General features: G+C 36.2%; 1 protein-coding gene across 9 annotated transcripts in view; it reads left to right on the plus strand.

The window, feature by feature from the left end:
- The window catches only part of Gria4 (glutamate ionotropic receptor AMPA type subunit 4), a 333,715-nt gene that overhangs the window by 259,762 nt on the left and 58,853 nt on the right, over positions 1-15,100 (plus strand). For 8 of the 9 annotated variants that reach the window (XM_026399030.2, XM_026399029.2, XM_077797709.1 and 5 more), the window contains exons 6-9: positions 1,641-1,799; positions 7,045-7,212; positions 8,397-8,501; positions 14,503-14,613. In XM_026399030.2, coding sequence (XP_026254815.1) covers positions 1,641-1,799; positions 7,045-7,212; positions 8,397-8,501; positions 14,503-14,613 — 543 coding nt within the window. The remainder of the gene's footprint in view (positions 1-1,640; positions 1,800-7,044; positions 7,213-8,396; positions 8,502-14,502; positions 14,614-15,100) is intronic. The other variant, XM_077797711.1, reaches the window with a different exon arrangement.

Raw genomic sequence — 15,100 nt, forward strand, 5'->3', positions numbered from 1 at the left:
TACATGTGTGACTGCATGAACAATGAATGCATCTCTATACCATGTACAACCAGAGAATTGAAATGTTGCACTCCATTTGTGTATGATAAATTGAAATGCATTCTGCTACCATATACAACTAAGTAGAAAAATAAAAAAATTAAAAAGGAAAGAAGGAAAGAAGGAAGGAATAAAGCAAGAAGAAAGAAAATACACAGGAGCATAAGATGAAAACTGAAAAGTCGGTGTTTCAATGGATTAGACAAAGGGGACTGAATGGAAGGGAAGAGAGGGGAGATGGGAATAGGAAAGATAGAATGAATCAGACATACTTTCCTATGTTCATATATAAACAAACAACCAGTGTAAGTCCACATCATGTACAACCACAAGAATGGTAACTTAATACTTCATGTACGTATAATATGCCCAGATATACTCTACTGTCATGCATATCTAAAAACAAAAATAAAATAAACAAATAAAAAAAGTATCAACACCATGATTTTAGTTAATCATTCTCCTATTGAGAACACCCAGGTTGTTTCTAGGTCTTGGCCATTCCAAATTATCTTGCAATAAATTTCCTTGTATATATTTTTTAAAAATCCTTTACAAAACACTAAAAGAAAATAAAGCAAAAATCAATGACAGATGCTCCAAGCCTGTTTATGTGTGCACGTGTGTGCACGTGTATGTGTGTGTGTGTGTGTGTGTGTGTGTGTGTGTGTGGTTCACTTTCCCTGAGCTAATAATGTTTTGGACTTCATCAATTTACTTCCTTAATATGCATTTTCCCTCTTCCTGCTTTGAGTGCATATTTTTGTAAGACACTTTAGATTCTTAATGGAGAAAAGGGGCTAGGTATAACAGAAAGGAAGGAAGGAAAGCAGGAAGAAAGGAAGAGAGGGAAGATGGGAAGGAGGAGATATAATTGATACACAACAGAAAACAACTGATCAATCAATAGAAAATTAACAGCTTTCTAGAATTTTTGAAACCCAGGTTACTATTTCTATGCAAAAAAGATAACATCCCTTTTCCTCCAGGCTTCTTCATTCCACCCAGTGGAAACCATCTTTTTTCCACAACACAGGAACCTATGCATGGCCTTGCTTGCTCTCCTCTCTTGCAGTAATGTATCCCAGGATTCTCAGGATGGTAGTAACTAACATAATCAAAGTTTTTTTATATTCTCTGGTTCAAATTCCCAGCTCTCTCTGCTTTTAGACCACTTTACAATTAAACCAAAAACCCTTAAAATGACCTCACCTATCAGCTACTCAGAATGTCATTATACCTTGATATTGCCTTTATATAATATACATTTGCACATATCTGTATCAGAGGACAATTACATCCTCAACAGGAGACTTTTTGATGTTGTTTTATTTGTCTCCCATACCCTCATGCATTCATAGAGGCATTCAAGAAATACTTGTGTTGAGCTAAACTGAAAATATTTATATGCTTTTTCATGTATTGGATTTTGACTGACAGATTTAATGCCTACAGTGGCATAATTCAATAGCTGACAACTAGCCATTGCTCTATTAGAAATCTGTTAAAATATATATTGGTCATTAATTAGTGCTACTATTAAAGAATTGAAATGTATCATAATGAAGTAAATTTAACAACTTTTTCTATGGATTTTATAGGGATTCAAGGACATTTCACTTGAGAGGTTTATACATGGTGGAGCCAATGTGACAGGATTCCAGTTGGTAGATTTCAATACACCTATGGTAACCAAGTTAATGGATCGCTGGAAGAAGCTAGATCAGAGAGAGTATCCAGGATCTGAGACTCCCCCAAAGGTATTTGTTAGTTTTTATTTCATGTACTGTTAGTATCTTTTAAATTTATAATAAAAAGTGCCGGGTTTCTGTTCTTGCGACTAAAAGGCTCAGGGGTCACTCTAGTTAAACTGGGCTAACTGGGCTGCACGAAATAACCACACAAGAGACACAAATACCTTTTTCTTTGGGGATGCTGTGACAGCTCCTCTGACCATAAGGGTCTGCAGAAAGAGAGAGAGCGAGAGCACGTGCTGACCCCTTTTATTGAGGAGAAGCTATTCAAATGAGGCAAGGGGTCAGGTTTCAGGAGGCTGAGTCTATCTTCATGATGTCCACTGTCAGCAGGTTGACTGACACCTGGGTAGGCCACACCCAAGGGCACAGTAAGAGAAGGGGACACACACAAGGCACTTCCATGGAAGATTCTATCCTAAACAGGGCAAGGGGTTATATTACAAAGGAACAGGTGAGCATAGCTTCACCCATGGGGCTGTAGCAAGACACACCCATTTCTGTGACTGAACTTCTCAGCACCCAGCTGGGGAGTGTGACTCAGTCACCCGTAAGGTTGGCCTCCCACAAAAAAGTTCATTATACAGTTTCTCTAACATTTCATCAGATAAGGCATGGCTCAGGAAAGCAATTCTTTGGTATTATACTGCACTGCCCAAGCAAAATTTCTAAATTTCTGTATTTAAGGGTTTTTAGACATTAACTCAAGCAGTTTACTATTATTATAACTTTATTTTTGAACATCCAATTTACTTATAGGTCATTGTTTTCTAACTATTTCAAATGTGAATGGCCACTATTAATTTTTCTACCTTGATAATAACTATATCTGCAAAATGATTATTTATAAAGAGTAGAAATATTGGGAAATTGGTAGAAATGCAAAATGTAGAACTTTTGCAAAATTTATTTTTAAAAATAACAGTAAAAGTCATATTCATTGACTCTTTCTCTGACAAACACTACATGTTGTGTTTGTTAATATTTTCAAAGGAAGCTGGTAAATTTCTGGTAATGAGTACATTTTTTCTCATCTAAAATGACAGCTGATTTTCTAAGACATCATTAAATAATGGCATAACATATCAACTCCAGTTTTGTGAGCTCCCATATAATAAGACATCATCATCATCAATATTTACTAATCTCTCACTGACAGTGTTTTTCAGTAGAGACTTAAAACACAATTTGATCATTCAAGCACAGACTAAGATCTACTCGCAGAGAGTCTCAGCTATTCCATTTCTTAATTATAAAATTTTTCATATTGCTACTGTCAACTTCCCAACTACCATATTGGGATCTGGATGGTTAGCCTATAAAATTCATGGAGGGCTGGGGATATGGCTCAAGCTGTAGCACGCTAGCCTGGCATGTGCAGGGCGCTGGGTTCAATCCTTAGCACCACATAAAAATAAAATAAAGATGTTGTGTCCACCGAAAACTAAAAAATGAATATTCAAAAAATAAATTCTCTCTCTCTCTCTCTCTCTCTCTCTCTCTCTCTCTCAAAAAAAAAAAAAATATCATGGAATTTCAAAACAAAGCATTTATTGGGAATTCACTCTGCCAAGCATTGCATTCCTACTTTCTGTTATTGCAGATTAATACATGCAAGAAGTTAAATGGATATGTTAACTGGCTATCCTCAAATTGAGGACCAAATTCATGAAATACTAGCTTAGAATCGTTTTTAATGTCTCCTGTTTGACAATCTCCAACTAGACTTGTCTGGATCACAGCTTGGTTTATGGCATTTGTTTGTGATAATCTACTTTGTTGACATCTGTTTAAATTTAAGCCAATTTTCAATATTTTCACAAACACAATATATGTTTATGACACAACATAATAGATATATATGCATATAAATATATATGATTTTTCATAGCTCTTGCCATGATTCTACACATTTAGAAACCAATTATTAAATATATACAGTCAATTTTCAGTATTTATGATAGTTATATAAAGTCTCTACAAATAATGATTCTGCAAATATGAAGCCATTGCACTTAGGAGAATATAGGGTTACCTTTTGTGAGTCTCTGGATATAACCTTTTCATCAACCAGGCAACGCATAACCTTGGTTCATGTGTTTCTGTTTAATGTGTCCTTGACTCATTATCATTGCACTAAAGGCCAGCAACTCTATAACTTGTGCCTTAATAAAGCTTGTTTAACATTCATATTTTCTTCATAAACACATCACAACCTTCTTGCACTTAGAAATATTAGACAGCACTCAATACTATGCTTTAGGTTCATTTTAAACAGTAAAATTATCAACAAAAAGCACAAAATTGGCAAAAACAGCACTAAATAGACCACAGAAAGGCTATTTGCTTCCAATATGTGAGCAGAAACAAGAAAAGGAAGTGCTTCCTTGTTCAATCACAACTGGGAATTTGCAATGTTTGGTGAATTCAGATTTTTACCACTCCATACATGACCACAAATAACCAAAAAAGGATTGCCAGTATTGATTTGAGGATCACAAAACAAATATTAGCAAGTAGGCAAGTTTAAAAACACAGAATCTGCAAATAATGAGGATTAATTGTAATTAATTGTTTAGTTTTTCAGCCAAGATTAACAACATGTTTTCTGATATTAAAACATATCTGCTTAAACAATCTTCTGGGATAAATATCTTCCACCAATGCAGGCTAAACAAGTCCAATTTCATGACCCTCTGCTCCCTTTCCAATGCTCCAATCAGAACTGCCCCTATGCTTGTCTCACTCCAGTACTGGGATTCCATTTCCATTGTCCTCCACCTTCATTTCTACCTGTCCAGATCCAACCATCTTCCAAAGCTTTATTTCAATTTCACTTTCTCTTTGAAACTTTTTCTTATTTCTCCAGTAAATATCCATTTCTTTCTCCTTTGTACTCTCCATAATATTTGAGTGTGTAATTCTCACCAAGGATTTAACATTATTTCTTTGCATACTTACTGTTTCACAACTATTAACTCCTTTGGGGCAATAACCATCTATCACTCTCCTTTGTCGTTCTTCCAGTTCCTACCCACTGTTTCAGTACATCTTTCTTAGAGTTCTCAAATATGATACAAAATTTCATCCTGGAAAAGACCATGGCATATAGTTGTTGATATCTTTTCTTATTTAACTCCTCTGTTTAATGTTTCATAACTGAAAAAAAAATGTGTTTCACATTTTCTTCCATCCATCCATGAGTAGCAGAATTAGCATTCATCTCAGTTCTTTCTTTTCAAAGCCCACATTCTTTCCACTTAGTATGATTCTGCTCATCTCTGTCTTATACCCTGGAAAACAGAACTCCTCCCACCATTCTGATCATTGGTTAGAGCTGTAAATAACTCTAAGCCAAGATCAAGTTTTTCCAAATATTTATTTAATAGGGATTTTCTAGGTGCCATCTAGAAGTTGTGTGCCCATAATTGTGGTTTCCTGGGTTGTAATACAATAAGGCACATGGAAAAGGGCTACCTCCCTTGAAAAGGGAAAACTTATTTAAACTACAGCTTCTATCTATCTACCAGTTCTATGACCTGTCAAAACCCAGGTCTTTGCTGCTCTGACTGCCTCCTTTGCTAATGCTCCACATGGTGTGATACCTTTTCTTTTTTCTAGTGCACTTGTTTCACAAAAATGGATAAACTTTTTAAAACCACAGCAAGTGCGTTTGATTTTTGATGTCTTCTCTTCGTAGTTTCTTCGTACTGAAAAAGCAAGTGTTTTTCTTTTTTTCTCTCTGTAGATCATGAAATACTGGTAATTCATTTTTCTCTTGACCTTCATGCCTTTGGCAAGTTTCACTTTATTTCTTTTTTATTTTCTTGTCCTATATAAAGATGATTTGATGACTTTCTCTACTCAAAGATGCATTGGTTTGGACAAGTGGTGCCATATTTATGTTGATATATCACCTTGCTGATCACCTGAATGTCCTTCAGCTATCCTACCCCATTTTGAGGGGGAGTACATATTCTTAAGTTTCTTTTTCTTTTCTTTTTTATCATGTCCTTGAGATATATACAGCAAGTCTTTTAATTTACATGAATCTTAATAAATCCTAATACAAACCTAATAGTTAGGTCTTCTACCATTGAAAGGTTCTGTATTAGAACTTATTTTTATATGTAATTTAGATTTTCTCTTCCCTGGAATAGTGATTGTTCTGTCATATTGCCTATGTTTACTTTCTACAATTGAAATTTCTTCATTTGCAAGTAAAAATCAAAATCATCCTCCACTTTCCACAGCACAAATCTACTCTCATACAGGTGGAGGTGGTATTCATCATATGGAAATGGCCATATGGAATTTCTGAAAGAGATGACAGTTTTTGTCATGCTTAGTCATTAATGCTCAGCCTTGTGCCAAGAAAAATGTGTCCTGCTTCCCATGTGTTTGGTAACTCTCTAAACAAATTCTTCCAAATGTAACCCCCTATTGTTTTCATTTTCAGCTTAAACAAATTACTGAGTCTTTTGTCATGTCTTCTCTTACCCTAATAATTTTTCCTGGGGAATTCACTATTTTTTGCAAAGAAGCAGGGGTGGTCATTGGAAAGCAGATGGTCTATGCTTTGTCTCTGCACTCTGATCCAAGATTGTAATGGAAACTTACAAGAAATGATTTAACTCTCCTGAATGATCCTTGTTCACACTTAGTGCAGTAACTGGTGAATACACGTTTGTTGAGCAAGGAGATGTAATTTCTGGCATCATATTTTTGAATAACAACAAACAATCCCATTAATTCTCCTGGAAGACTGAACAAAGATACACACTTCAAGTCATTATAGATAAATTAAATCTCAGAGAATCCCTATAGGCATTTTGGGGAAGGAATAGCATAAGACAGCCCAGCACTCCTGGGGCTTACCAACTGCAACAGACAAGGAAGATTCCAAGAATGCTGAACCTAGGATTTTGTTATTCCACTGCTTTTTATATTTGGACACAACAGAAAGTCTTCATCTGAGGTCTTGTTTCTCCCATCTGATGGAATCTGTTTAATATCCTCCATTTTTCAGAATGTGTTTTTGCCTTTTTAATTAGGGTGATAAGATTTGGCATACAGTCTTTGTATTTAAGTGACAGTACAAATTTTTGAGGCTAGAGTGAATCAGTCATCATTAATCTCATCATCCTCCAGACACTGGGCTTTATCATTGAGCCCACAGAGCCCACAGACCATTTCTAGTGTTAAATAACCTTTTTAACATTTACCATTATAATCACTTCCATTCAATTAGTACACTTCTGCCCTGACTTATGACGGAGTCCTGGTGATGGCTGAAACATTCCGAAGCCTCAGAAGGCAGAAAATCGATATCTCAAGGAGAGGAAATGCTGGAGATTGTCTGGCAAACCCTGCTGCCCCGTGGGGCCAGGGAATTGACATGGAGAGGACACTCAAACAGGTAACTCGCACTTTTATTAAGCTTAATTTATGTGAGGATCTTGTTTCAGTGAAATGTTCAAGTAAGCTGACTAATTTTTCTGAGAATAAATGCATATTTACGATCGCCAATTTAATAAGTCAAGGGATCATTATCTTTCAGACATTTCTAAATGCAGAGTAAAATTTTGATGCTTTAATCTTAACATACCAGCATTGGGTTGTGATAAGTAACCCCCCCATCCCTGTGGCTCAAAACATCAAAGGAGCTTTGCTCACAAGCCACACTCTACATTAGCAAGGGCCCTCTGCCCACTATAGTCACTCAGGGGCTCAGGCTGGCAAAACAGCTGTCATCTTGATTGCTGCAAAGGAAAAAAGATTCTTACAGGCAGGTTTTGAATTGGCAGTTAAATGCTGTACGTGGCTCATCACATCTGTTTACAAGTTATATATCAGAAAGAATTACATAATGCTAGCTAACCAGAAGGTACTCAGGAAGTACAAGCCTACCTTGGGCCCAGAATGTAGAAGAACAAGAAATATTTGGCAAACACAGCTAATGACTACTTCAGAAGATCTTTAAATGTCACTTTGTATTAAGTAATCAATTTATTTTGTTCTTTTATAATTATATGGATACTATTTTTCAAATAATGCTATATATTATATCAGAATGTTACATATATAAATATTATAATTTAAAAGTTTTTAAATGCCACGGTAAAGCATAAGTAAAAGTGAATGAAAAGGAAATTTGGGATCAAATGTACTTGAATTTTTTCAAAAATACATTCAACTTTTTAGTTTCTTATATCTTGGTATTATCAAGGAGAAAATATGATCTGGCATGGGAATAAGGGTATCTAATATATTATGTAGATACGTAGATAAAATTGAAAACTAGCTGTAAACAATACTTCAATATTGAGGAAGAATCTTGTTGTTAAAAGGGAAACTTTACAATATAAAAAGAAATGAAGTGTATTCATCTTCTAGGTATAAAGCAGAATCACTTTTACCTCAATGTGATATCCCTCTTTCAGGTTCTATCTCCAAAACTCAAATGCTCAATGGCATTCCAGTGAGTGGTTTTAGCTTATGGTTCCACACAGTGTGTGATCATAAGCCCAGCAGCTGAAGTTGAGATTTCTAGTAGTGAAGTGGCAAACAAATACACGCATAGGTTTTCTCTTTTTCTCATAGGTTCGGATTCAAGGGCTGACTGGGAATGTACAGTTTGACCACTATGGACGTAGAGTAAATTACACAATGGATGTGTTTGAGCTAAAGAGCACAGGACCTCGAAAGGTAAGCCGGTATCAAACTGCAAAAAAAGGAAATCTTGTTTCTTAGTTTGCACCTGACATTTTTAAAGCCTAATTAGGAGACAGCCAGCTGGATATTCTACATTTTCTTTCTTTCTTTCTTTCTTTCTTTCTTTCTTTCTTTCTTTCTTTCTTTCTTTCTTTCTTTTTTTAATGTGAATACTTACAAATAGTACTATCTTGATAATCTGTGCTGAGGTAAATTCTGGTATCGTATGTTCAGTGGTGTGGCAAAGCTAAAACTACTAATTTATTATGCACTATTTATGTGATTTTTTCCACAATGGAAGCAATATTGGGGGAAGGGCTTCAGAAAAAAAATTCCACAAAACATAACTCTACTGTGCAGGAAAGAACACAATTCAATAAAGAGACATAGCACCTCTGTATACCTTGTATGAAGTCACTAGAGTACAAACGTTTTAAAAACTAGTTCTAATGGGTGGTTGTATTTAGAACAGGTTAGATGTTGAAATAAGCAAGTAGACAAATTCAAAAGAGCAAAGGAGAAAGCAAGTGGAAGATAAGATTATGAGGATTATTATTATTGGGCTGAGTAGGAGAGCAAATCCCCAGTTGAGTTCAGGAAGGTACTGGTTTCAGGGTCTTGGATTTCAGAAGATAACTGCAGGTCCTAAGATATAACTAGATATCTTAAGATACATCAGCAGTTTTCCCAATTTCAAAAAAAGTACTTTATACAATGGAACCATACAATCGTACCACAATAATTAGTTGTAAGCATTTTATAGCTAACACATGTAATTTCTACTATTCCTTTTCTCTAGGCTTGGCCAGGATTTCAAGGGAAGAGATATTCAGTTTAACTTATCTGAAAACCCTGTGTCTAAAAATAAGTAAATATTTAGTAAAAATATTTACTAAAATAAGTAAATAAATAAATACTCTGGGTCAATATTTGGCTGTTTAAAATCTTTCCAAAATATATTTTCCTGCTTTAATAAAAATAATAATAATACCTGTAATTTCTGAAATTCCTGCTAAGACTCAAGGACTTGACCTGGTACTTTCAGAATTTACAAGAACAAGAACAAAACAAGAAGAAGAACAAAAAAATTGAGTATTATTATCTCCCTTTTTCTAAACAAGAAACTTATGTCCAAATACATTATGGTTGCTTATGTAAAGCCTGTAAGAGAAAATAGAATTTTAATTCTCATGAGTCTGGTTCCAGACTCTTTTCACACCTTGTCTTGTGTGGACCCTCATTTTCAGAAGTTGATCTTCGACTGAGATGGATATATGGTCCATGTGACAAAGAAACAAGGCATGTAGAATTTCTAAAAGGAAGAGCCACTTCCAGTTGGAGGGAAAGAGATGAAGGAAGGCTGCGTGGAGGAGGAGAATTTAAAGTTATCCATGAAGCTAGGGTTCAGGTAGGCAGACAAGGCAGAGGCAACAACCCGAGGAATGGCTTAGAGACAGGGCAGTTGTGGTCATTCATGGAAACTGGCCAAGGCTTTCCAAGTTGTGTTTTGCTCCAGTGCATGGTGTTCAGTTGCATCTGTATCCATGTGAGGAGACACCTGGCATGGAAACCCCTCCAGCTTGTCGGCCTCTTGATGCTTCTTCTTCTGTGCAGGTTGCCGCTGACACCCATTGGGCTGGAGCTGTAGGTCAGATAGAATGGAAGCTGGATGACAGGTGAGGAGCCTAGCTGTACCACTTCTAAGCTCCACAAGAGACTTCACAAAGCAAAGGAAAAAGAAAGTCAGGGATTCCCACATCAATACCACTTTACCCACTCTGCCACCACACCACCAGCAACAAGAAAGGAAAAGGCCCATTTTCAGCAAAGTGTCAAAGTTCCACTAGCTGTGGAGCAGACAGAGCACTCCAGAGGCCCCTAAAACCCTTGACTAAGGAATGGGAGAGGTAAGACAGGCCAGCTTCCCATCATGCACCAGATCTTTCAAAATTCACAGAAAGCAGAAGCTTTTCCAAAGGCAAAAGACAACTCTATACTTTTGTAAAGTAAGTACAGAAATTCAAATCATTCTCCATAAGAGAAACAATCATGGGGAAAGGAAGCAGGAAGTAGAGCCATAATATCAAGTGGTCTATATATTGCTGAATCTTTTCATGGTTTATTGAACCATGATGGTAACAGGCATTAAGGTTTTCTGAGGAGAAAGTTAGAGTAAGTCAGGAGAGTAATGAACAGTTCATCTTCACACCCAGCTGACATTCATCTAAGACTCTTTAAAGAACTGTGAAGTGTAAAATGGTGCAGATTCATCTGTCTCCCTTTACCTGTGGCAATGATCAACTTGGGCATTCTGTCAAGAATATTAAACTTAAAAATGAGTCACAGTGAGAAACACTATGCTGCTGAGACCAGGCAATATGTCTGAGAAGTGAGTGATCGTTCTTGTAAATTGAACACTTGCCAACCAGGGAGCGATCTTTGAAAATAGATCAGAGAGTCAACCCATCAGTTTGTCTGACTTCAGTAACAGAAAAACAGATTGAGAGTCTCATTAAGCTGAAGCCACAAAGCTCTTTCTGAAGTCCAGGCCCCTACGTGCGGTGGAATCTTCTTAACATTACAGTGACAGCCAGGGCTCCAGAGACAGTGTTCCAAGACCAGATTTAATTGTGAAACTTTCACTTATTGAGAGTAGGTTATATACCAGGCACTGTCACGGGAAATTGATGTGCATTCTTACATTTAAGCCTCATGATGACATGGAAATAAGATATATTTTTCTCATTTTACTAAAAAGTAAGACTCAGAGAAACTAACCTACTCATGGATAGTCAACTAGAAACAAAATTCCTATACCTCCTGAGACTACTCTCTTGAATGCTATGAAACATCAGTGCCAGTGCTAATAAGATTCTTTTTAGGGTTGGTGGGAGAATAAGCCAGATTTTTCAGGACGGCTCCAAGTTGCTCTCAAAGTAACCACCATTAAATAGAACAGGGGTTCCTCACAGGAGGAACAGGGGCTTCCTCGATACAAACAAATCCCTCAGCTTTGGGCTCCAAAGACCCTCCAACAAATGCATGGACTTTCACCCACATGCTGTGTTCTAGTTATATTTGCACACAATTTACCTTTCAGAGTCTAAAGAAGATAAATATTTTTCTGGCATCCCTGTTTAATGGCTATTTAATCTGACACAAGTTTAGTGATTTAAATGCTTTCATATTTTTGCTCCAGCTTTACAAAAACACTTTTCATTTATTTTCTTTCTCTAGCAAAAATAGCTATTTCCCTGTGTGATTAAATGAGACCAGGCAAGGGAAAAGTTCTTAGTTAAATGTAAAATGTGTTGAAACTAACTAGAGAGAAACTCCACCTCCAATGAGGGTCTAGGTCCAAAATTTAAATTCCTTTCTTTAGGAAATAACCCCTGTATGGTCTAACTTTTCAATAAATCCATGGCCTTCATGAAATCTACCATTAATTGAATGTATATCTCACAATGTGGCTGTGTGTGTGTGTGTGTGTGTGTGTGTGTGTGTGTGTGGTGCTGGGGATTGAACTCAGGCCCTTGGCATGCAAGGCAAACACTCTACCAACTGAGCTATATCCCCAGCCCACAATGTGGCTTTTCACTAGAATTGCATGTAAATAAAAAACAAGGTGACAAAATTTTGATTATTATTATTATTATTATTTTTATTATTATTTTAATTTTGCAGCACTTTTGAATCATTTTTATTTGAAGGGATCATTGCAAATACACAGGTTAAGTAAAAAATGTTAAGGTCTTGCCAATAATTGAATACTTTCCAAAATGTGCCCCAGATTTCTGATTTTTTTCCATGATGGGACTCATTAATAAAGAAAAACCATCTTTCCTGAAAATGAACTATTGTGATCTGTAGGGTGGCTGCACATTAATGAAGCACTAAACCGTAAAATCCATTTTCATGTCACACAACTGTCACGTGAGAAGGAGAATTAAGAGGAAGCAACTGGCATTTTTTAAGTACACACAGGAGTTGAGTAAATGGAGAGTCTCAAAGGCATACTTGTTTTTAAGTTGAAATTTTCATAGAATTGCTAAATAAATGTCAGCTAGAAATGGATCCACATGGACAATTGAAAACAACTGCTGAATGTAAATATACCATAATTTTGGGTCAAACCAAAAAGTAAAGCTAGCCATGTTAATGGAAGTTCTTTCTCCTGTCCATTCTGTTACTAAATCACATACACAATGCTTGTAGCACCTCTTGCTGACATGTTAATGTTTGCCTTATTGTAATATGTTCCTGAATACTAACATGGCAGTTAAGAAACTTGGAGGAGGCAAGAGAGAGACTCCTCAAACATATTAGAACAAATAGTGAATGCAGATCACTGAGCAAATACATGCATTTTATTGGGGGCTGGGGTTGTCGCTCAGCAGTAGAGCACTCGCCTAGCACATGTGGGTCATTGGGCTGGATCCTCAGCAACACCTAAAAATAGAGTAAAGGTATTGTGTCCAACTACAACTAAAATAAAGCAAATATTTAAAAAAAAAACAGCATCAGGAAATTCAAGAAGGAGGTTTGGAAGAATTAAATGAACACTATTTTTGGAAGTCTGTTTAGCATAAGAGTTAAGTATTTGGACTTGGTGTCATGTAGACCTTGGGTTTTTAATTCTGGCCTCACAAAAGCATAACCTTGTATGATTTGTTTAAAACCTTCTTAGATGAATCTTCACCTGTAAAAAGCAGATATTTGGACCAACTTTTAGATTTTCTACATGGGTTAACTTTCAAATACCTATATTGCCAGGTGCATATATATTGGTATACGCCTGTAATCTTAATAACTTTGGGAGGCTGAAGGCAGGAGGTTTACAATTTCAAGGCAAGCAACTTATCAAGACCCCATCTCAAAGTAAAATAAAAAAGGTCTGGTGATGGAGCTCAGTGATATAACACTTGCCTAGCCAGGGCCAGGTCCTGGACTCAATCCCTAGTACCGGGAAGGAAGAAAAAAAAAGCATACAAAAATAATCTTAAATAGGGGCTGGGGATGTGGCTCAAGCGGTAGCGCGCTCGCCTGGAATGCATGCGGCCCGGGTTCGATCCTCAGCACCACATACAAACAAAGATGTTGTGTCCGCCGAAAACTAAAAAATAAATATTAAAAAATTATCTCTCAAAAAAAATAATCTTAAATATAAGCTTTGAAACTGTAAACGTTATTCATTAATATTCATTTGTGATATAGTTAGCATTTCAAAAATGATATTATTATTATCTAGTGGTTAGATTGTAGCAAGACAAAGTCCATTTCTATGTTGTTGTTTTTTTTAAATAAACAAGTTTCTGCTGAGGATAGTAGCACATACTTTGTAATTGGGAGTCTGTGTCAGGAGGTTGTCACATTCAAGGACAGTTCCAACAACTTATCATGACCTTCAGCATCTTAGTGAGAACCTATCTCAAAATTTAAGAAGGAAGGAAGGAAGGAAGGAAGGAAGGAAGGAAGGAAGGAAGGAAGGAAGGAAGGAAGGAAGGGAGGAAGGAAGGAAGGAAGGAGATGGGATGTAGCTCAGTGGTAAAACATCCCTGGGTTCAATCCCCAGTACCAAATAAATGAATATACAAATAAACAAATATGAAATTTTCTTTTGCTTAAAAGGCTGGCTATTTCCTTTACTATACAACTTGTAACTTTAATTTTAAGATCATATAAATCAATTTTAGGCTATGCCAGTCTATACCACTAGAACAGAGAATCACCATAAATGGTGTTCCATCTAACTCATATGCCCTTTGGAACTAGCCCTTCCCAATATCTTGGCCACACCATGATAATAAGTTGTAAATATGTAATAAGGCAGTATCTTTAAAACCAAGAAAACTGGCTCATTATCAATTAACAAAACTTGCAAGCACTCTTTTTTATTTGCATTTTAAATTTGCTTAGTTATTTATAGCACTCACTATCCCAAATAAAGCTAGAGCCAACACTTCTCCATGTTTCAAGTATTTTTTCTGTTTGGCAGGTTGGTTACTGGAATGATATGGACAAATTAGTCTTGATTCAAGATGTCCCTACTCTTGGCAATGACACAGCAGCCATTGAGAACAGAACAGTGGTTGTGACCACAATCATGGTAAGTTTTGGTGTATGCTTTGTGGTATTCCGTTTTGTCCACAGGCAATATTAACTCCCCAACTAAAGTGAACAGGGAGGGCAGAAACTGAATCTTAGTGATGATGGGAGTGTTCTGACCCACCAAAATCTATTGAATAGGTTTGTCCAGAGCTTTGAGTCTTTTCTGTACTGTTATTTGTGTTATCTTTTGTTGCATTTATTGTTTTTGCAAAAGTGCTCGGATGTTAAAAAAAAAAAAAAAATGAGACTGTCAAAATCTAGTTGGAAATGTGTGAAGTGTTGAGACCCAAACACCAAACAGTGAACATGCAAAAGGCCAACTTCCAATCATAAAGATATCTGGGAGTAAACACCATATTATTATCGTCATTATGTTTCTTTAACATCAATGTAATAATAGTTAATAGTGTTTAAAATTATAATTTTTCAGGTAGTTTAATCATTGGATAATGATTTACATTGTCTGTTTATAACAGTAAAGATGT

The sequence above is a fragment of the Urocitellus parryii genome, chromosome 4 (assembly GCF_045843805.1).
Source record: "Urocitellus parryii isolate mUroPar1 chromosome 4, mUroPar1.hap1, whole genome shotgun sequence".
Classification (NCBI taxonomy): Eukaryota; Metazoa; Chordata; class Mammalia; order Rodentia; family Sciuridae; genus Urocitellus; species Urocitellus parryii.